The sequence below is a fragment of the Hyaena hyaena genome, unplaced genomic scaffold, assembly GCF_003009895.1.
Source record: "Hyaena hyaena isolate Hyena2069 unplaced genomic scaffold, ASM300989v1 scaffold_186, whole genome shotgun sequence".
Lineage (NCBI taxonomy): Eukaryota > Metazoa > Chordata > Mammalia > Carnivora > Hyaenidae > Hyaena > Hyaena hyaena.
Window position 1 is genome coordinate 2305517 of NW_024080818.1, and position 22404 is coordinate 2327920.

General features: G+C 42.2%; 1 protein-coding gene across 3 annotated transcripts in view; it reads right to left on the reverse strand.

Annotated features, from left to right (window-relative positions):
• GYG1 (glycogenin 1) overlaps nucleotides 1-20269 on the reverse strand; it is a 31750-nt gene extending 11481 nt beyond the window's left edge. For all 3 annotated transcript variants that reach the window (XM_039240990.1, XM_039240989.1, XM_039240991.1), the window contains exons 1-5: nucleotides 20139-20269; nucleotides 17645-17780; nucleotides 15657-15831; nucleotides 15211-15373; nucleotides 4080-4206 (exon numbers count right to left, since the gene is read on the reverse strand). In XM_039240990.1, the coding sequence (XP_039096921.1) occupies nucleotides 4080-4206; nucleotides 15211-15373; nucleotides 15657-15831; nucleotides 17645-17780; nucleotides 20139-20145 (608 nt within the window). In that variant the 5' untranslated portion in view covers nucleotides 20146-20269. The remainder of the gene's footprint in view (nucleotides 1-4079; nucleotides 4207-15210; nucleotides 15374-15656; nucleotides 15832-17644; nucleotides 17781-20138) is intronic.
• Nucleotides 20270-22404: the final 2135 nt, after the last annotated feature.

Sequence of the window (22404 nt, forward strand, 5' to 3'; positions counted from 1 at the left end):
AAGAATTTAAAGCAGTAAACAAGTAGAGAGAAAGAAATCTAGGTTTCTAGACCTACTTTCTGATATTGGACCAGGCCAGGTCTTAGATCATAGCTAAACTCAAGTAAAAAGATAAAGTTAAAATATTTGGAAATTATTTGGTAAAACAAGCTCTGCAGTCAATCAGTATGACTAATTTGCATAGCAAAACCAGGAAATTCTTTCTCTTTGCTTTAGGCCCATTTTCTACAGCATGAAATACTATGAACAGCTTTCAGTAAGTGGACAGAATAGAAAGCGAAAATGGAAGTAAATGACGGATTTTTAAAAAGGCTGATGACATTTTGCCTAGCACTATGCACCAGTCATTCTAAGCTACATCAATAAAACAGACCCTCTAGATGGAAAAAACTTAAAAGAAACTAATGTTGACTAAAAGCCTATTTCCTAAACATTATGCTAGGCACTTTCAGAAATATCAATTCATGACGAAATGCATTTATGAACTTTTTCTCAGTATGTATATTACAAATTACCTTAAAAATTACTAAACCAAGCATTTTAGCTCTCAAATTATGTTGTATTAAAGAGGGTCTTCTATTATAGAAAACAGTACCAATTTTGTTTTTCAGAAGCTAGATTTGAGCATTAAGTGTGCTTCCTTTATGTTCTATCCAAATGGTAGGTAGAGAAAGGCATCAGAAATGCTACCTTCGGGTGCCTGGGTGACTCAGTTGGTTAAACGTCTGACTTCGGCTCAGGTCATCTCATGGTTTGTGGGTTTGAACCCATGTCGGGCTCTGTGCTGACAGCTGAGTTTGGAGCCTGCTTAGGATTCTGTGTCTCCCTCATTCTCTGCCCCTCTCTTGCTCTCTTGCTCTCAAAAAAAANGTTTGGAGCCTGCTTAGGATTCTGTGTCTCCCTCATTCTCTGCCCCTCTCTTGCTCTCTTGCTCTCAAAAAAAAAAAAAAAAAAAAAAAAAAAAGAAAAAGAAATGCTACCTCCATGGCTCAAATTCATGTCAAATATGATTCATATTAGACCATCCTTTAGAAGAAACTCTACATAATAGCAAGGCTACATTGTTATAAGTGTAGCACGTGTTCTAAGATATCCAAGGCTCTCAGACTCTGGGGCATCTAAATACTGCCTTGGTGACCTCATGACACATGGTCGCTTGGAGCTAGACAAATTCTCACTTCTTCTGCAAAGCCCAAGTTGCTCTAAACCACTCCAATTTCTCACTTTCCCTGCCACTAACCATATGCTGTCCTAGTGAAGGCCAGCACACCACAGGACACTCAGTCCTGGGGAACCCCAATGCCATTCTGAGCCCATCGATAGAGCTTCACATTCATGCTGAGCTCACAGAGGTCTATGGGGCAATCTGTGGAGTAGCCACAGCAGCCCACATGTTCATGATCATCCTGTTTAGCCTAAAAGATCTGGGTCACAATTTTGCATAAATGTGAAACAAACAAAAATAATGGTCTTTTTTGATAAAGGTCACGGAGATGGATCTCTGCAAGAAAAACAAAAACATTTTCTGGCACAGGGAAGGGAAAAATGAGTTCTTTGATCAGGTTTCAGCATTCCTAAACAGGCAGCAATGGGGTGAGACAAAGCATCGCCCCAAATGGTCTTCTCACAGAAATGTGGAGCCGACCCCCCCCCCCTCCCCCGGCCCTGGACTGTACACAATCAGCAGTGGGCTCCTATCAGGCTACAGACCAGCTGTCATGCAGCTAATGGATGGAGTTGCTCCCAACATCCCCAGTGGTTCATATACTCTACGGTTATGGCAATAAACCAAGGAGATGTCCAAGATCAGCATTCATTTGTTGAGCCAGGAGGAAGATACCATCTTAACCAGTTTGGTCATTTAGATCTCAAACTGTTTTTCTGGAAGATTCGTTCAGAGGATATAAAAACAACTGGGTTCCTGGGGGGTTACAGGGGGGCATGGTTCTAGCAAGGAAGTCCATCCTCCTCCCAAAAACTTAGGTCCCCTCTACCTGCTTCTTACTCGTCTTTGTCAAAACAAAATAAATGCGAGCAGCATCTGTGCAAACCAGGCTATCACTGAAAGGTACAGTGTGTTCAATTTTGGTAGTAAGGAGAAAATCAGATGGAGTCCAAATGAACCATAGGGGAGACAGTTGCTAGGCATCGGGGGCCACGTTACATGAAAAACACAAATCTTTAAACACTCAGTTGACTCTGTTTGGGAACGGAGTCTAACTGGAAGGATATCAGATTCATGTCTCCCCAACATATTCATCCCAGGACACATGCTTACTGTGCAGAATTAAGTGGAATGGTGGGTAGAATCGCTCACACTACTAATTATTCTTGCTCCTTCACCTTCTCATCTTTTGGCTTGCTCAGCCGAATCTAGTCAATTACATTAAGCAACTGCCCTATTATGACAAATTCAGTTCTAGGGGGTCAAGCTATCACGGTCTGCAGGAGCACTGTTCAAAGTAGCAGGGTGAGTTATGAGGCAATACGAATTAAAAGAATCAGGCCCACATTTCCAAGCAAGACAGGTTGCTACCTGACAAGGCCAAGGACTGAGAGGCAAAAAGTAAATGAATAAAAATGCTTCTCTGAATCCACCCCTTGAGAGTGAATCCTGTTCTATTTGCTTTACTCGGACCACAGTTGGTATCTTTGAGAGTTTGCCCGTTTCATTCACAAGAGGGAAGTCAATCAAGAAGCTATAATACGTCAGAGACATAGAGCAAGAGAACAGTTAGGGAGGAAAGAACACAAGATACTTGGAATCCTTATCTGGGGGAATGTTGACAGAGTTTTCCCAGAAAAGAACAGAAAAGGAAACACTTCTGCCACAAAAAGCCAGACATGCTCATTACTGTGGTGGGAGACTTAAAGAGAGGACTTTGGATAATGAAGTATGAGGAGTGAAATAAAGCCTTTTGTTTTCTGCTCACTCAGGAATGCCCATGGGGGACAGAGACTGGAGGGCCGAGCCCAAGTCAATGAAGAGCTTTGCTGCTCACGGCTGTGTCTCAGATCAACCTGACAGCTTGGCCTTCTTTCAAGAAACCTGAATCATCTTCTTCGTTCAACACAAATGAGTCAGAGGCTAAAGAACAGGGCTCAGGCCCTCACGGAGACAAGCACTGCAACTAGGTTGTATTAATTGCTAAATCAGAACCACACCAGAGGGAGTGCCAAACAAGTAATGGTGCCAAAAACAAGATGTTCACTGAGCGCTTTGTGTCTGTATGAACTCACTTCATCCTCATGATTAGTCCAGCAGGTAGTATTCTTTTCCTTCTCATTTTGCATATGGGTAAATGGAGGCATAGAGCCTAAGCCATATAGTAGGTAAACAGCAGAGTGACAACACACACCCTGCCTTTCTGGCTTCAGAGACTACTCTTCGTGCTAGACCACCTCCCAAACAAAAAGGACTAAGAATATGACGTTTACCGAGTGCTGAGGGTAGGCCAGGTCCTCTTCTAACCACTTCGTACAATTACCTCCCTTAATGATCACAATTTGCCTGAGAGGACTTGGAGGCAGAGAAGATCAGTAACTAATCTAACTTCTACTAAACTACAAGTTCAGTAACTATTAACCAACCAGGAAGATGCTACTTGAGAATGTGAACTGAGGCTGTTTGATTCCACAGCCCCTACTCTTGACCATGACACCATACTGTTGCCAAAATCTTGCTTAGTCTCCACAATACCCATGGAGAAAGCTATGAACACCCTTATTTTAGAGGTAAGAGAGCTGAAGCTCTATAGCCGATAAGAAGCAGAAGCTGGTTTTGTGCCCAGTATGTATCCTTGACCATGACATACGGATGATTTATCAGAGGGCCAGGCCCTCCAGGAACCAATGGGAACCTTTTCCCATAAGTGCCCTTTGGGTCACTCCAAACATAAAGTGATTGATAACATCAAGGCCTTTCCCCGATACAGGCACATTTCTCAGAAGACAAAGACTTCCATCAAAGTTCCCACTTGTTATTGCCCTCAGAATGATCACGAGGAACCCCCAAAATCTTAAATCCCACTCCCCTGCCCTAGACCATCTCGAACAACAGTTAAACGGTTTGCACTTACGCTTTAAATGCTGGGAGGTAGGAGTATATAGAAATGCTGCTTAGGTTATAAATAAATGGCAGGTGTTTTCTGATATCTGTTGTTGCCCAGCTGCTAAAAAATGTGTTCAGTAAACCCTGGTCCCCACCTGAAAGAAAAAAAAAAAAAAAGAATTACCGTTCTATACTTCAAAGAGAAGTCAATTTTATAAGAACGTGTAACTGGATCTTTAAAAACAGGTATGAATTCCATTGTTAAAATAAGAAATTCTATGTTAAACCAAGGTTGCTATTTTTTTTCATTAATTCACTAATTCAACATTTACTGAGCAGCTGCTATGTACCAGACACTGTACCAGGTACTAAATAGTCAATAGTGCACAAAGAAATGGTCATTATTTTCATGACAGGCAGGGCAAGAAAAGGGAGATACACTGGTACCAGCAAATTAAGGGTTCATAAACGTCATCACAAATGGGGAGGAGGGCAGCAAAACCAAGTACGGGGTGCTCTGAGGCATGTGTGAGTGGCTCAAGACCATCTACGGGTCAGGGAAGGCTTACACGAGGAAGTCGTATTGAAGCCAAGATCTAAGGCGCATATAGGAATACTTGAAAAATACAGGAGGAGAGGGGTAAGGCAGATGGTGTTTCAGGCAGAACAGATATACCAAAGATCCGAGATGGGCAAGAACAGGAAGCTGTGGAAAGACGACCACGAAGGTGGCCTGTGTAAGTGGACTGCAGAACGCAGGAAGGGGTTACACAGCACCAGGGGAGTCTCTGAGAGGCAGGCATGGACTAGACCACACGGGGCTCAGACTATATCGCCTTTATCCTCAGTTAAAGATTTTAGACTTTATGTTAGGAACGATGGGGGAGGGGGAGGGTACAAACTGGGATAATGGAATTGTTTTCCAGAGCCCCCAACTGCTGGCTCATTGACAGAGACCCAGAAGGACACATCACTCTGCTGTACCTCCTACAACTGACCAAGCCTCTGGACAGGTCCAGGTCAGTCATCAACTGGGCCCACAGCTGCATGCCAAAGTTCACACTTAGCCCTTGGGGGTTCCTGATCTTCACCTCTTCCTTGAAAAGTGATGACCATGGCCATTCACTCAAAAGAAATAAGAATAAAACTCCAAGCAGCTAAGCATCTGACCTAAATCATAAACACACAAGTAACCAAACAGGTCACTAAGCCACCTCAAAACTTATGCTAAGTAGCCCATGTTCTTTCTGTTTCAGGCTTATGAGAGTTCAGAAAACATGCACAGAGCCAGAGTCTCCCTATACAGCAAACCAGTAGTTTGGATGTCTGGGTATGTGTACATATGTGTATATGTGTGTGTATAGAGGATAGCAGGCATGGAGAATCCTGCTCTTTTGAATTATGAGGCTAGTAACACGAGCAGTAACTCCCCTCCTTAGTCTGCTTTGCCCTAAGACTCAGTTTCCCTCCTAAATAGACAGCAGCCTCAACTGGCTGTCATTATTATTTGGTTTTCACTGGTTTTGAAAGAGACTTTAAAAATCTGGAGATTTATTTAATATTTGGAACTAAGTAAGAAGACCAAGGCAATCAACTCTATGGACCAAAGGCATTTGTAGAACAAATGTCTATGGAGTAACTTCTTTGTATTAGGCTCCCCATTCCTCAAGGGACAAAGCAACAGAAAATCAGGATTTTATCTTCAGAAGTTCTAAAGGACAATACTGATGGCATCAGGATGTGCTTTGCTAGTCACATGAACAAAAGCTAAAGAAGAATTTAGCTGTATTGACAATTTAAGATATTTTGAGACACAAAATATTAAAGACATATTTTCAGACACAAACACCATACCATTCATCAGAGACTTACTTTAGATTCTACAAAGAGACACCCAAATGTAGACAGTGGTGGCTAAAGTACAGAGGCCTGAAGTCTTACTCATTTCCTTTTACATATAATCATTAAAAATAAAGGTTGAGGAAATGTTTACAGCAGCTTTATTCGTAACAGCACAAAACTGGAAACAGTCCAAATGTCCTTTGACAGGTATATGAATGGGATACCTCCATACAATGGAGCATTACTCAAAAATATAAAGGAAAAAGGTACGGAAACCCACAGCAACTTGGACGGATCTCAAGAAAATTATTCTGTATTAAAAACTCTAGTCCTGCAAACTTACATACTACATTGTGCCATTTATAGAACACCCTTTACATTACAAAATTATAAAGACAGAACAGATTAGTGGTTGCCAGCAGTTAAGGGGGGTGAGGAATGAAGAGAAATGGCCATAGCTATGAAAGGGGAGAGTGAAGGATCCCCATGAAGGAACTGCTCTACCTCAACTGTGGTGGTGGTGGTGGTCACACCAAACTACACACATAATAAAATTGCACACAAAACATATACATAGACCCAAATACCATGTAAAACTGGTGAAATCTGAAAGGTGATGGATCATATCAATGTCAATTTCCTGTGTGTGGAATTACAGAAGATGTTACCATTGGGGAAAGTGGGTGAAGGGTACATGGGGCCTTTCTGTATTGGTTCTTAGAACCGTGTGTATAGATTCTCTCAAAATAAGCTTTCTTGAAAGTCTAAGGATTAATGTGCTTAAAATGCAAAATATAATCAAGAACTGTTAATCATCAGAGTCTAAATCCACAAGGACAGAGACTATGGCTGTTTTTGCTTACTACTGTAATTAGAGCACTTAGCAAATGCCTTACATATATGTAAATTACTTGTGGAATGAATGTAACTTGAAGATGTTCTGTAATAGCAGAAAAGATGAAAGAATCTGAATATTCCATTATAGCAGAATGGTTAGTATATTAGGATACGAACCACTCATGGGAATATTCAGCCATTAAAACTGATGGCTATAAAGATGATTAGTCCACCATACAATATAATGATTCATAGTGATACACATTGTTATAACTGAGAATATAAACACTCATGCTGGAAATAAAGAGTACTAGTATAAGGGGATTGGTATTACAGCTATGCTCTCTCCCTGACTTTTCCTTAGTATAGTTTTATTACTTTTATAAGTTTATAATTTTAAAATAATACAATGAGGGGAGAGAATTAGAACTATACTAAGACCTTTTCTTTCTAAATATTCTTTACCTGTTCATTTATTTTCACTATGAAGTATGATGCTATCAAAAGAAAATTATATGTATAGCTCATAAAGCACATTAGTAAAACTCTACCCAATACTCAATTTGAAAACTCCTACATTACAAATGCTGTTTAAATTCTGTGTGGGCTCCCTAATCCAATCCCACTACCTCTCTCCCCCAGAAAGAACTACTAATCATGAGTTGTTTCTAATTGTCTTGATTTCCTGGACTATACCACATATGTATGTATCCCCACATAACAAATGTAATTTCGCTTGTTTCTGAAGTTCATAAAATTGAGGATCATGCTATATATTTTTTTCTACCAGTTTTTTTTTTAGTGTCTCATTATAAGACCTTTTTAAAATTAAGCAATTCTACTGAAAAGGACTACTGACTACATGCAGCACAATGAAGAAATCTAATTCCATGAAGGTCAAAATAGTAGTTGTAAAGCAGAGCTTCCCGATCGGACAGGATGATCCTGGGAAAAAGGAATCAGAGCTGTTGATCCCTCAGATCAACCCTGGATGGCTGCCTCTGGCCACAAAAGGCTGTTTCTGTTTACCCTCAGGTATCCTACAAACATCATCAGTCCCTCAGCCGTGTGCCACGGCAGGGCTGAGACACACTGGTGGGACAGGCAACAAGTGAGACGCTGAACAGGCAGAGACGACTTGTGAACCAGTGGAGCTCGTTCAATTAGCAAATCCTTACACACAACACGGACCTTGAAACTGTCACTGCCACCAACTTCATCATGTGACTACCAAGGATCAACTTCTAGACAAAAATTGGGGATTAAAAAGAGAATTAAACTCTGCCTGGAAGTTTGTAGCTGCTCATATAATTTTTAAATTTAGCATTCCAAACCTCTTTTGCCACATACACAATTCCACATTTCAAGGTCAGGAAAATGTTTTAACTTCATCAGAAAAATCTACATGTATACCTTCTTTTTAGAAGTTCCTAAGGGCACAACTCAAGGCAGAATGCAAATCTGAGCTCGACTGCTACAAAACCTACAAGAGAGGCTATAAAGATGGCTGAATTTTCACTACAAAATCCCCCAGGTCTTTTTAGTCCAGTACATTTTAGTCAGACTTCCCAAGGCAACATTATTTATTCTGACAGGTTAAGATACTTTTAATCTCAATCATCTGTGAACCGACAAACATGATTAGCAGCTGTGATCCACCAGGCCAGGGCGGGACAACACAGGTGAGAGAAAGGAAATGGAACAAGGGACACATGGCACCTATTTTGCAAACAAGAGCAAATATCAGATTCTACATAATCCTTCCACCTGGCTACCCTAGTAATAACTTCCAACCACTTGGCATTTTCCAGATCTTTTGAGCAGGGTCACGAACCTGGTATCCATAGACCCATCACAGCATTTATTAGAATCTAAGTCTAGTATTTTATAAGACAGAAATGGAGTTAAGCGCTGTCCTTCAAATTTGTGCATTTGGTTTTGTGCTTTTCCATAGTTTGTTGGCAGTTGGCTTGCCTACTGTGGAAAACCGGGATGGTGGCTCAATTCTGGTTTAAATATGAACACCAGTATATCAGCCATAGGAATGCTCCCCCTAGAATCATCCTACTCAAAGTGGCCCAGGTCTCACCACTAGGAGCATCATCTGGGAGCTTGACATAAATGCAGAATGTTAAGCTCCAACCCAGACCCACAGAGTCAAAATTCACATTTTAGTCCCCAGGTGATTTCTTTGCATATTAGAATACGTGAAGCACTGGTTTAGAATCTTTTAGAGAATCACACTTTTTAAAAAAAAATTTTTTTTAACATCAATTTTTTTTTTGAGAGGGAGAGAGCAAGCCCAAGTAGGGCAGGTACAGAGGGGGACAGAGGATCCAAAGTGGACTCTGCACTGACAGCGGAGAGTCAGATGTGGGGCTCAAACTCATGAACCCAGAGATCAGGACACAAGCCAAAGTTGGACACTCAACCAACTGAGCCACACAGGTACCCCAGGGAATGATTCCCTCCTACTTTTTTTTTTTTTAAATCTTATCAGAGAATGCAATGCTCAGTGCCACTTCTATAGAAAATGTCTGCAATTATACAAATTAGGTATAGGCATTATGGATAGGATGCTTAGTAAGTTTCAGCTCTCAAATCATTCCCAATCCAATAGAGGAGGAGATATCAAGCAAAAAAGGTACAATATGCTTATTATAAGAGATACAGGGAAGTGCTGAAATGAAAATGTGACTCACTTGTTAATACTAACTTCTACAATATACTAGTGTCATCATTTCTGCCTAGAGCAAGCATGCCAAGGATTATAGCTTATGAATGGCCCAGGTCTTGGGGATATTTCTATGAGGTTTACCAAGGATGAGAGGACTGACCCCAGGTAGTTCATGGAAATTCAGGCACTTGAAGTCTGGGTTTATCACTGCATCTCACTGGCCTCAACCCATTTAAGCCAAGAAAAACTGATTTGTTTTACCACTTCACGTTATAGTTTGGTTTTTTTTTTTTTACTTTTTAATGAAAGATTCTTAATAATCAAGGGGTTTATTAAATATATAAATGAAAGGGAGCATTTATTCTTGGCTTAAATTTTCCTTCTCAATTTAAGGCATGTCCTCCTAGTCTAGATTTGTTTAGCACTCTGAATTTATCAGACTCACAAGTAATTACATGAGTTATGTAATTAGTTATTAAATTCTTTTAAGGTCTCCTACAAGCTTTCTAGAAGCAAGGATAAAAATCTGAATTATTTACCAGTGTACTGCTGTCTATTAAACTCAGTGTCTTGTCCAGATGAGTCCCTAAATTATATAAATGCTAAATGGATTATAGACCTGTAGAGAGTAATACTTCCAAAAATACTTTGACTCACAAACCAACGCAAGACTATCAACTGTGCAGCTGATTTAAAAAAAAAGTACTTCTAGATACTGAGGTTCAGGAGAGAAGAACAATAAGCTGTAGAGATAGTAGACTTGAGCTTCTGTTTCTTTATCTGTTAACTGTGGAGTGTATCAGTTGCTCACCACTCAGAGAAAGGAATTTTAAGTAATTAATCTGTAATAAGGCCTGTGTAATAGAGATTCTCCTCCATCCTGTATCATTAACAGGATGCATTTTTGTGAATGCTGCAATATGGACTAGTTGGGAGAGAGGGTGCACACACACACACACACGCCCAGCTACAGAGTCAAGGAACACTGGGTGGTTCAGACCTGGCTCTACAACCAGCTAAGGAACTCTGGGCAAGTTGCTGTACTGAATCATCACAACACGGGCTTCCTAGTACTAGTTATACAGCAGGCCCTCAATAATTACCTGTTAACTGAATACCTTAATGAGTGAATGACTACCACCCTCATAGGACTGTCAAGAAATAAGTAACAAAGGAGTATGACCGGTATAAGAGCCTGTACATACATAACCCATTAGTCCTTTCCTCCTCCTCGATTTCTCACAGGATTCAGGATCTCTGCTGGTTACAAGGCTAGAGATAAACAGATGGCTAACTTGAGAAATACTCATGGGTACAAGGAGATAAAAATAGTTCTTGAGAAAAAACATGGGTGCTCATTTGTCTTGATACTACATGTCATCATGACTTTTGCTTTTCATTTTCAATTACTTGATCAATTAAATGATAAATGCAAGAGAATGGAGTAATTTTCAAAGCAATTGATGAAATACCCTAAAGGCTGCAAGCAGCTTAGTTTTTGGGCAGCTGGGGCAAGCCTACAGGCAGCTGTCAAGGTGGAACCCATCATGTCAGCAAACCAAATGAGGCACACTTGAATTTGCGCTCATTTGGGTTGGACAAGACAACTGCTATCTGGAAATACCTCTCACCTTGATTCCTTTTTTGGGCAGGTCCAATCTGAAGCCTAACTAATGACAAAGATTAAAGGAGATAGCAATGGGATCGTTTTACAGTTTATAAGAATTTTAACAACAAATCTTTTCTGTTAAAATTAAAAACTTATCACACTCTCCTGGCTTACTACATCTCTAAGCAAAGAAAAAAACATCTTCTAGTTTAAGGGTCTCAATGATCACTCAGAATTTGGAACATGTAGGTATAAGGACCTCACAAAAGATCTTGGATTCTATTTAAAGTAAAATCATGGCTAATATTCTACTGCCAATTTACTGTCTCCTACTCTTTCCAAAAATTCTACTATTAGACCAAAATTTCATTACTCCAATAAAAAGTTTTGTGTATTTAAGTTGCAATAAAATAATCCCCAATTTTTTTTCAAGAAGGACATTCCAAATTGGGAAATATGAATTCCTCTTTTTGACTTAGGTTTTTGAAACTAACATACAGACAAAACTTAACAGATAGCAATTCTCAAGCACTAAACTCCTCAACCGCACAAGTATGCTTAATTTTGGATGCGTTAGAGTAACACAGGAAAAGAAAATACGCCTCAACTTGTACTCAAGATTGGTTTCTTCAAGAGCCACGTGCATCACCTTTGCTGTACTGGAGTATGTGAAGACAAAACTGTTGCTTAGTATCTAATATGATCATTCTCTTCCTCTCATTGCTGAATTAACCTGATCTTTCACAGTCTCGAAAAGGTTAGTGCATATATATTTCACAACAACTATTATTCAGCTTTCAGGAAACATGTAACTTCAGCTCTAACTTAAGTGCCAAGACAGTTTTCAAATACAAACAGTATAGAACAGACACTTCACTATGGAAAAATCAGACATCAGTCATGAATGACATGTGCAAGTCACTAGTTGTAAATTCTAATGCTCTCTATATTTGGAAAGCAAGAAAAGTCAAGGTATCTAGCATGATTTGCCACTTTGGGGTTATTCTCTTGGCCAGAGGCCCGGGGGGTGGGGGAATGGGTAGTAATTAGAGGGCTGGTGATCAGAAGCTGGACAGCCACATTCCTCTGAATTAGAAGGGCTATGAAAGCAGCTGCCAACACTCAGCCATCAGCAGCCTGTGTGGATCGTCAGCAGACACCAGGCCCCATAGTTTTTGCTGAACGTATGCAAGAGATGAAGGAGGACTTGCAAGATATTCAGACTAAGATACAATCATCTACAAATGGATTTTCTTTAATACCAAATCTAAAGATGCTGGGTCCTAAGCCTCCTGTGGAGTAAAACTGGGTGGATGGTGAATACCCATGGATATTAGAAGATGTGCAAGGAAACATCTGAAAATGTTCGTATCTCTGTGCCTAGGACACAGCGTCCCAACAAAATTGGGCACAGCGCTCAAAATCTACAGCAAAGCCAAGGTCACCACTGCCATTAGAAAGAGATGTAGCTCACAAAGAAGTGTTACATGTAAGTCTACTAAATCTTTAGATATATTAATATCATACAGATATTAATTCAATAGGACAGTAAACTTCTCCAGAGTGGAACAGGCTTCCAAGGTATGTTGTGAGCTTTCTTTGGGAAGTAAAGCTTATCAACACAATGTGAAAACTATCTTTCATATAAGAGCTGCTAATCTAGTCTTCTGTTGAAGTGAAACATAATAATCATAAGGTGAGAATAAGTTGTCATCTGCATAACTGAATTTTCAACTCCTTCGGTTAAACATTTCTGTTAACAGAAAAATTCAACCCTTTGCCACCAATGAGCCAGTAAATAGAACACCTTAGAGAAAGACCAGCTCTTGGGAATCCAGCTGAATACTGAAACGTGCTACCAGGCACACAGAGAATCTCTCAGTGGTCTCCGAATCTGGCTGAAGTGCTTTCTAGTTGAGCACTTTTCACACATTTTGGCTTCTTAACAAATTCATCAACTCCTCTAGTACCTCTTAAAACTCCAACAACGTAGATGAGCCAGATTGGTTTCTACCAGTCAATCAGTTTTATATTCTAAAACTGTAATCTGGAAAATTTATCATGGCATACTACTGTTTGGTACCCAAATTCTTAACTCTTGACAACAAAATCTAGTAGTACTCTTCTAGATTAGAAATTGGATGGATTCTCTTTACACTATTATCATCATTGGGATTTCTGGCTGCTGGATCTACTGGATAATGTGATGTGTTTACTGGAGTTGAGAATTTACACTAAGTTTCTGGCATATTTCACCACTTCCTTCAAATCTGAGCAGAGGAGGTGAAGAAACCTATATATTTTGACAGGAAGGTTGACAGTGGACTTCCGCTGAGAATACTCATCTTCTTCCTTTTTTGGCAAAGGTCAAGGTTTTAGTATAAGCAGCAGAAATAGGGAAATATATATATATGTGTTTTGAACTCAAATACTAACACACCTTTCATTTCTTACATAGAGCTAAAAAAATAAGTCAGTAAAGAAGTTGCATTTGGCCTTGATCACAGTGAACATTCAACATGTTATTTCTTACTGAGGGTCCTTAACAGAAGACTGCACTTCTTCTCAGATGCTGCCATTCATTACAGTTCATATACACCTGCTCGTGGTTTTAGAGCATGCAAGGTCTTGGCCTAGAGCAAAGTTGGAGCCTGGGCACTATTGACATTTGAGGCGTGATAATGCTTTGTTGTGGGTCTGCCCTGTGCATGGTAGCATGTCGAACAGCACAGCACCCCTAGCCTCTACTTACTAGATGCCAGAAGCACCCTTCTCTTCTGTGACAACCCAACAGGTCTCCAGGTGTTTCCAAATGTCCGTTGGGAAGCCACATCAACCCCATGTTGAGAGCTCCTGGCATAGAGCATAAACTAGCCGAATAGTGACTTAAGGTTGAGACTTAAACTTTATTCTTTTTACTGACATTTAAGAAGCTGTATCTCCCAAAGCTTCAAGTGACCAATTTGTTTTCTGTGAATAGCAACAAGTAGTAACCCACTTTCAGTTCTTTGTATAACTTAACATGTTTTAACTTCAGCAATCGGACTAACTTTTAATCTTAGTTTAAAACTTGCAAACTGGAGATTATGACTTTTTAACTTTATAACTAGTTAATGAAATGAATCTTCACATCTATACTGAGGGCTAAACCCGATGTCAAATGAAGAAAGTGGTTTCTGCTAGATTTAAAAGATCTACTCCCTTAGATCTCGCATCTGTTCTTGGAGAGGATAGAGGGAAGAAAGAATCCTTTGGAGCCAAGGCTCTGCTTCAGAGCTCAGGGCTCTTTGCCACAATGTCAAGTATCTGATAGTAAGTCACTGCTGAGAAGGCTTCTTCTTGGAGCATATCCTCCTTCTTGGATACAACTGGCTTTCCTCTTTATTCAAAAGATCTATCAACATTAATGTTAGAAAGACCTGCTCTTGCATATTAACTACTAGCTTTGTCTTGGGATAGTTTGTTTAAAAAAAACAAAAAAACAAAAAAAACACAGATTATTTCAGAGACTGGCCTCAAATGGAAACAGAGCTCTGAATTCATTCGGTTAAATTTCTCAAAAGGATGTGGGGCCCTAAATCCACAAATAGTCATGACCTTTCTATATACACACATTTAACTACAGATACACTTAAATATTATGGAAAGTGGATGCTGACTTTGCCAACATTCTATTCTTTGTCCTTGCAAATACCATTCTGATGTGCAGCCTTATAGAGAAGGAGAATTTGGAGACAAAGATTAATTATGTACAGTTTCAATCTTCTTGTTTCCCAAGAGAAGGAGAGCTAAATTATCAGGCTTATTCCTCTAATTTCTATGGAGACAATGCTTGGTCCTCCTGGTAGCTCTTGCCATTAAGTTTACCCTGGTTTCAAGATAGTTGTTAAAGTTTTGATTTGTTTCATAACAGTCTTGAATTCTTAAAAGAACCATGGTTCATTTATCACACTCTAACTTAGACACAAGAAAACCAGTTAAAGGCAGGTGTGTAAAACTGCCTCTCCTACCTTAGGTTAATCTTATGTACTTATATAAGAAAAATGTGTGTACATACACACGTATTTTCAACAAGAGCACAAATGAAAATGTTTACTACGTCTCATGCGTTGTTTTCCAGGCATAAGGAATCAAAGCAATTAGCTCCTAAAAGTTACTAACAGCTCATCATATATAAAGAGAACAGATACATACCATCGAAGCTGCCCTGCTCAGAAGCAAGATGTAACAGCTGATTGTAGGTTTCAACAGAAGGCTGATAAACAAAGACTCCAGAATTGAAGCAGTCAGGCCACCCTGGGTCTGGTGCTGCGGACAACTCCTCTCTCTCAAAAAGATCATCAATATTTGCTAGGACCTAATTCACAGGCGGGTGGGAGGGAAAGCAGTACAGGTAAGAAGTATGCTGGGGCAGAGCCTAAGTTCTCCCTAGGTTCTCCCACACAAAAGATACAATCTGTTGCTGATCTTAACCATTCAGATGACAGCTGTAAGGCAGCCTGGGCCAACTCTCCTTCATCACCTGATGCTTTTAATGAGTGGCTTTATCTGAACTTTACTGTCGAGTCTTAAGAGCGTTCCTCAAATGCCTAACTGCTCTCAGTTACTATATACATCTTTTCAGTCAAAGCCACACTCACCAGAGTATCTGCATCCATGAACACACATTTTGAATACTGTGTAAGTGACCAGCAGTGGAGTTTAGTTAATGTGACACCCAATTCAGGCCTCCTCATTAAAGTTAGATGAGCAGAATCGCCACTGTCTAAGACATCTACTGTGATGACTTCATCGAAGATGGTCTCTAAAATTTTTCTGTCAAGATAAAATCCGGAAAACAGCACTTAGTGTCTTTTCAGACAAGTAACAAGCAATCCATCATTACAGCCTTGTTAGGCTATCCATCAGTTACTAAAGCAATCTGTTACTTTGATATTCTATCTTAAATAGGTCTTAATTTACTTCAGGCCAGACTGTATTAATTTGCATGTGTAGTTAACATCACCAATAAGAACTGCATTGGTGAGGATGAAATACTGGTCTTAACCATGATTTTAACAGAACGTTCCTACTTTTTATTACACCACTGAAGGCCAGGTGAATTGTAGAAACTGTCAAAATGTGACTCCCACTGGGAAAGAGCACATCTTTACAACAGCCTATGTATTTAACAATGATATTTCATTAGAACTGATTCTTGCTGACTACTGCATGTTTTCATAAATGATGCTAAATGCACATAACACATGCAATGAGCCTATAATCTTTTTTGCTAAAGCAGGTGACAGAGAACTGTGTGTCCTAAAAAGTTAAAGGACTCAGTTATTCAGTTGCCAAGTTTTAGGCCCGAATATAACCCACACTTACAGTATGCTTAGCACTTCCAGCACAGTGAGAGACTCACTGTGGTTTGTGATGTGCAACACCTTCTCCATTCCCAAAATTAACTCAAGATTTATTTTAGAAAGCAATCTTGAGGTGGGTCAAGTGGGGGGTATGCTTTCGTGAAACACTAAGCTGAGCACAAGGAAACACATATGATAAGATTATTGAAAGTTTATAACAATATGAAACATGCTGAACGAAACCAATGTTGCATCCTCTGTCCCCAAGCTGTAGAAAAATATGTTCTAATTCACACAGTAAGCTTGATCTTCTTCAAAATAAACGGTCAGTGGAGCTATTTACCACAGAAAAGGGGGATCCAAGACTTCATCTTTCTTCTTACACACATCCTCACTAAATAGGAAACCCACATGTCCAAACTAGAACATCCACATTTGGAAACAGTCTTTTTGGCATCTTCCTAAATTACCCTTTAGAAATAAGGTTAGTATGTGAGATTTATGTATGTGTGTGTACGTAATGCCGTTTCAGAGGTCCTTGGCATTTGCTAACATTTCTTGTAAGAAGTTGCAAAGTGCATTTTCAACTTCTAAGACGAATAGAGAAACCAAATAAACACCATACAGAGCTGTGAACGTGCCCAGATATCTTTGAAGTATTAGGATCGAGGCAGTTCATTCAAATACTTCAAAATTTAATAACAAATCAAAGTGAAGTAACCCAATCACAACAGTGTATGTCCCCCACCCCCCACCTCGAAGGTGCTTTCTTAGCATAATCCTTAGTTCAGACAGCCCTATGGCAAATATTCTAGTCTATTAAATCGTAAATCTTTAGGTTACAAATGTCAAGTGACCGTGGAGAAAAACTGCTCCTTACTTTAAGTCACTGGAGATTTCCCTCTTTGGGAACAGGAAAACAAAGTAGCCCTACTGCATTTGGGGAAAGGAATGCAAGTGAAGTGTGACCATATGAAAGGAATGCCTGGACTAAAACCTTCACTCAGGTCATCCTAGAGAACTTGCTTACAGGAGAGGCCTTCTCCCAGCTGGAACCAATAAAAGCAGGGGTCAGAATAGCACCTCCCAGAAGGGAGATCAGCTGGAATATCTCCCGAGAGCCAGGAAGAGGTTTCAGATCCAGGAATCCTTCACTCAGCAACTCTGGTCTTTCTCCGCCTACTGCTCAGCCCCTGGAATGGGAATGGCCTCAATACCCTTTGATGCCAGAAGTGGAGTAAGGATGTTGGAGCCCACCGACAGCGAGGCAGGGAGGTCCTCACCTCATGGAGTCGGAGACCTGCGGGGTGGCAAGCACGGCCAGCTTCCTGGTAGTCCCGTGCTGTTTCAGAGACGAGCCCAGGACCAAGGCTCCTTTGGCATAGGCATCGTTTGTGGTCAGTGTCACAAAGGCCTGATCTTAATACAAAGAGAAAAAAAAAAAACCACACTCGTTATAATATCCTACGTGGAAAAAGCTACCCCAGGACCCCTTTTCAATCACTAATTTGGGACAATCAGCTCCTCTGAGATCAATTTCCTCTATTAATGAAGGAGCAGCCTCTTTGGGACGGGGGAAGAACCTTAGTGCCCATTTTAAGAATTATTCAAGACCATTCTTTGGCAGAAGCACAGGCTGATTAAGGTTTAAAAATTAAATCCAATTTAGAGTCCAAACATGCAAAATTCTCAGACTAAACAGTAGCTTAACACCAGAAGGTGAACCTCAGGCAATTAAGAGGTAGTAATGAAGAAATCAAGAAGTACCTTTTCTGTTTCTCCTAAAAGTATTTTCAGCCAAGCACAAAACCAACTAATGACCTCAACTGATAGAATCTGAGAGAAGAGGCCATATTCTTCATTCTGATGCTTAGGCTTCTGCCAAGCCTCAGGCTTTACAGACCATTTCCTCAACCTGGAGCAAAGGCCCCCCACTCACCACATCTCAACAGTCACTTTGAGTCTCTGCTTAAATATCACCTGCACAGAGGCCTTGCCTCCTTGGTGCTTCTATGTAAGCAGTGGCCAACCAATGTTAACTGGATTTAAGGACGACTTCATAATCACTAATAAACCTGCCTCCTTTTCCTTGGAGAAGAAAGCAGCACCCCTTACCCTGCACCCTGGGACCACCCCCCCAACACACACACACACACACACACACTCTCACTCTCTCTCTCTCTCTCTCTCTCTCTCAATAATCACTCAGTTGCAGAAGGGAAGGCAAATATACGGATTATTCTTCCTACTGAACAAGCCCCTCCCTCCCAAGACCACCAGCCCAGCCTTTAGGATTTCTCCAGTTCTTCCCTGAGAAGATTCCGGGGCGCATACTATTTCTGAGGGGATTTTAGCAAGTTGGTAGGCATCCAAATGTACAGGATACTTAAGATCAAACACTGGCAGGGGTCACTTGGGGGCACTCTGCCCAACCAAGGAGTTGGGACATACTGTCATGAAGTCATGCTCGTTCTCATTCTCCCCTTACCCGTTTTCCAATCTGGAGGCTAGAAGCAGAGTAAATTCTACTGAGAAGTGAGAGAAAGCTGTAGGTTATCAAAGGGGCTAGCACATGCGCCAGCCTCTAACCAGACAGCATCTTCATACCCTATTGGACTCTCTTCCCAAACAGGATCACTATTAAATTGTAGAAAACTAGTGCTCCCCGACACCTCAAGGGCCACCGACTTCCCACTTAGGCACGCTGCAGGAAAGTTCAGAACAAGGACACCTGTCACTTGACATCCCCATCAACGTCTACCTTCACTTGTTCCATAAACCCATCCTAAGAGCGTTTCAGGCAGTCCATCCAAGAGTATTTAATCGGGGGAGGGGGGGGGCAGAGGGTTGGGAGGGATAATGACCAATGGTTTAACTCAAAGGCAGTCCAGATTCCAGGGAAAACAAGATTTAAGGAAGCAAGGATATATATGTATGATATCCAAAATGAAGTCCAGGACAAGACAAATGCTTAAAAACATAAGCTTGAACACCCAGCAAACATTACAAATGAACAGCAAAGGCCAGTAACAGTTGGGTAGAATATTAATTGAACTCTGGGTACATCTGCAATCTTTTGGCAGTTCAATTGCTGTAATAGCCGCGCTATTAGCCTCGTCAATATCGGAATATCTCGGAGCTTCTCCTTCTCGGGACAAATTCGACCCCTGCAACAAGTGGGCCGGCGCACGCCCACCGCACTGGGCCCGCTCCCCTGGGGCGCTCGTCTGGCTCCGGCTTTCCGCAACCCAGCCCCAGAGGCCTAAAAATAGGCTCAGCGTGGCGGCCAGCGCCCCGGCGGGCGGCGGAGGAGCCGGGCCGGGGCCTCACGGCTGGCCCTTCCAGGTGTTCCTGCTTGTGCGAGGCGGGGGCGGCCGCCCGCGATCGCGCCGCGCTCGGGGGCTCGGGACTGGAGCCTCCAGGAGCCGGCTCCCCACCCCCACCCAGCCCCGCCGCAGCTGCTCCGCCCGCCGCCCTTCACGGCGAGAGCAAGAGGAAGGGCACGGAGACGGAAGCAGGAGCGGGGGCTTCGGCAGAGGGCCCAGGCCCCGCCAGGCTGCCCCCGCCCGCCCCATGACAGCACCCCGGGCTCCAGGCGGCAGCTCCAGCGCAGGGGACGGCCGGGCAGCGGCTGACGCAGGAAGCGGCACGCCCGGCAGCAGCCAGCCTGCAACTTTGCGGCGGTCCTCGTCCTGCCGGGAACTCCCCCGGGGCTGAGGGACGGGGAGGCGGCGCGGGACCGGGAGCCGGAGGTCCGGGGGGCGGCGAGGCGCGTACCTGTCATGGTGCTGCCGGGTAAGGGGCGGGCGGCCGCCGCCGCAGCCGCAGGTTGGTGGCTGGAGAAGCCGGGCGCCGGGAGGGAGCGCAGCCAGCGAGGAGGCGCGGCGGGAGCCGAGCGTCCGCCCGGAGCGCTCTTATAGCGGCCGTCACGTGGCCGCGCACGCTCCCCGCGCCCGCCCGCATCCTCCCAGCGGAGCGGCCGGCCGGCCCGGGTCCCCGGCCAGCCCCTCCACCTCCGGGCGCCTCTGGTCCTGGTCCCCAGGGGCACCTGCCTGGGACCTCGCGCCTCCGCATCCCCCCATAGACCGGGGATTTGGAGCCAGACTTTGGGACGAAGCGTTACATCAGCAAGACCAACTCCCGAAGAAGCAGCCCTGGGTTATAAAACCCTAAACCACAAAAACCTCGGACCCCTGTGGTTATAGTAATTCACTTGAACTGTTTGAAATAAACAAAGTTTAAATTTCACTCTTTTCATCTACAAATCAGATTACACATCAGCCCCTGTAAACATTTCTTAGTGTTCTCACAATGGTTTTGTGGCTTTGACTGAAAAATGAATGAAATTTCACTGTAGGATTTACATTCTTAGAGCCCTCTGCATCCATTAGATAGTGTTTCATTTTAATCCTTATGCCAGCGCAACGAAGTGAGTATTATTATGTCCTCATTTTACAGATGAAGAAACGGAGTTACAGATAGGTTAAATTACTTGCCTGTGGTCGTATCACTAAGTGGAGAAGGTAGGCAGTTTGGTTTACAGAACGGACACTTCCTGCCAGTAAGGACATGACATCTCTGGTACGTTGGTGCCCTAAAAAGTTTAGGAAATTATGGTAACTGTTGTTGGGTAATGTACTTGTTTAGGTTAATCTGTTTCACAAATTATGAAAAGATGAATTTGTCATTTCTCTAGGAAGTTGAGAAATGACTATTGTGATCACACCCTTCTCCTCTCACCATCCCCTCCACCCAGTCCAAATATACCAGGAAAGGAGCAGGTAGTACAATTCTCTGCAAATAATAGTTACTCAGTAAATGCTGAGTGGGAGCCAAACAGGAAATTAACAACAGCAGTTCAAGAAATGAAATAGGTGCCTAAGAACAAGTGCTTTGTTGAAAAGTTGGTATTACTATTCTTAAATCAATTATCTCACTGTTTCTTCAAGTGTAGTCCTGGACCTCCTACATCAGAACAGTGCGTAGGGCACTTGTTAAAATGTTAAGTTTTGGTCCTGAGTCCAGACCTTCTGAATCAGAATCTTTTTCTTTTCAATGTTTGTTTGTTTGTTTGTTTGTTTGTTTAGAGAGAATGAGCAAAGGAGGGGCAGAGAGAGAAGAAAGAGAGTATCTCAGGCAGGCTCCCTTCTCTCGTTGCAGAGCCCCACAATGGGGCTCCACCTCATGGGCTCCATCCTCACGAACCACGAGATGATGACATGAGCCAAAATCAAGAGTCGGTTGCTTAACTGACTGAGCCACCCAGGTGCCCCCTGAATCAGAATCTTAAGGGCAGAACCAAGGACCAGCATCTTAATTATCATCCTCCAGGAGACTCTCTTGAACCCTTCCCCTTCCCCCAACCTCACCATGGCATGGAGACCACTGGTTCCTTTAGGAAGACCTCCTGGTTACTTGGTTTTATCAACTTCCTTTGTAGAAAGTAGAAATGGGGAGAGTGGGGGTAAAGGTACCCCCTTTCCATGTATTCAAACCCTGTGGGTTTAGAAGAGTTGGGTTCCTTAAGAGTATTCTTACAGAATATGGAGACTGTATTTGAACTGTACCTATCTGGGAGAGAGAAAACAGTGGTGTTCCAGATCTAAATTCCTCCTTTCCATGCTGATAAGCGAACCTGGAAGAGTGGGGTTTCCATCTTTCAATCAGGAACCCTCCTGCCATTACTGACTTTTTAACCACTGCTGCTTGATGGCTAAGTGTCCAGGCTGGCCTTTCACAAAGAGGGGAGCTGGGCCCCAAAGGGCAAAGCCAGGAGGAAGGTCTGGGGACAACTAGAACAGCAAGGAAGCTTTCCTTAGGAACAAGCTCCTCTCTCCTCCATCTTCCAGGATGTTTAAGTAAGATTGGTCACCACAGCATTCTTTTTGTTTCATGCATATTTACAGTGAGAGAAAGTATATAGTTTTCACCATTTTATATTAAATAGGGGCATTTTGAGGTTGCTATAATGTTGTCTCAACCAAGATTACTAATAGGGGCCCACTGCCCAGTTTTCCTGAGGCTGCTCTACATTGAGTTTCAG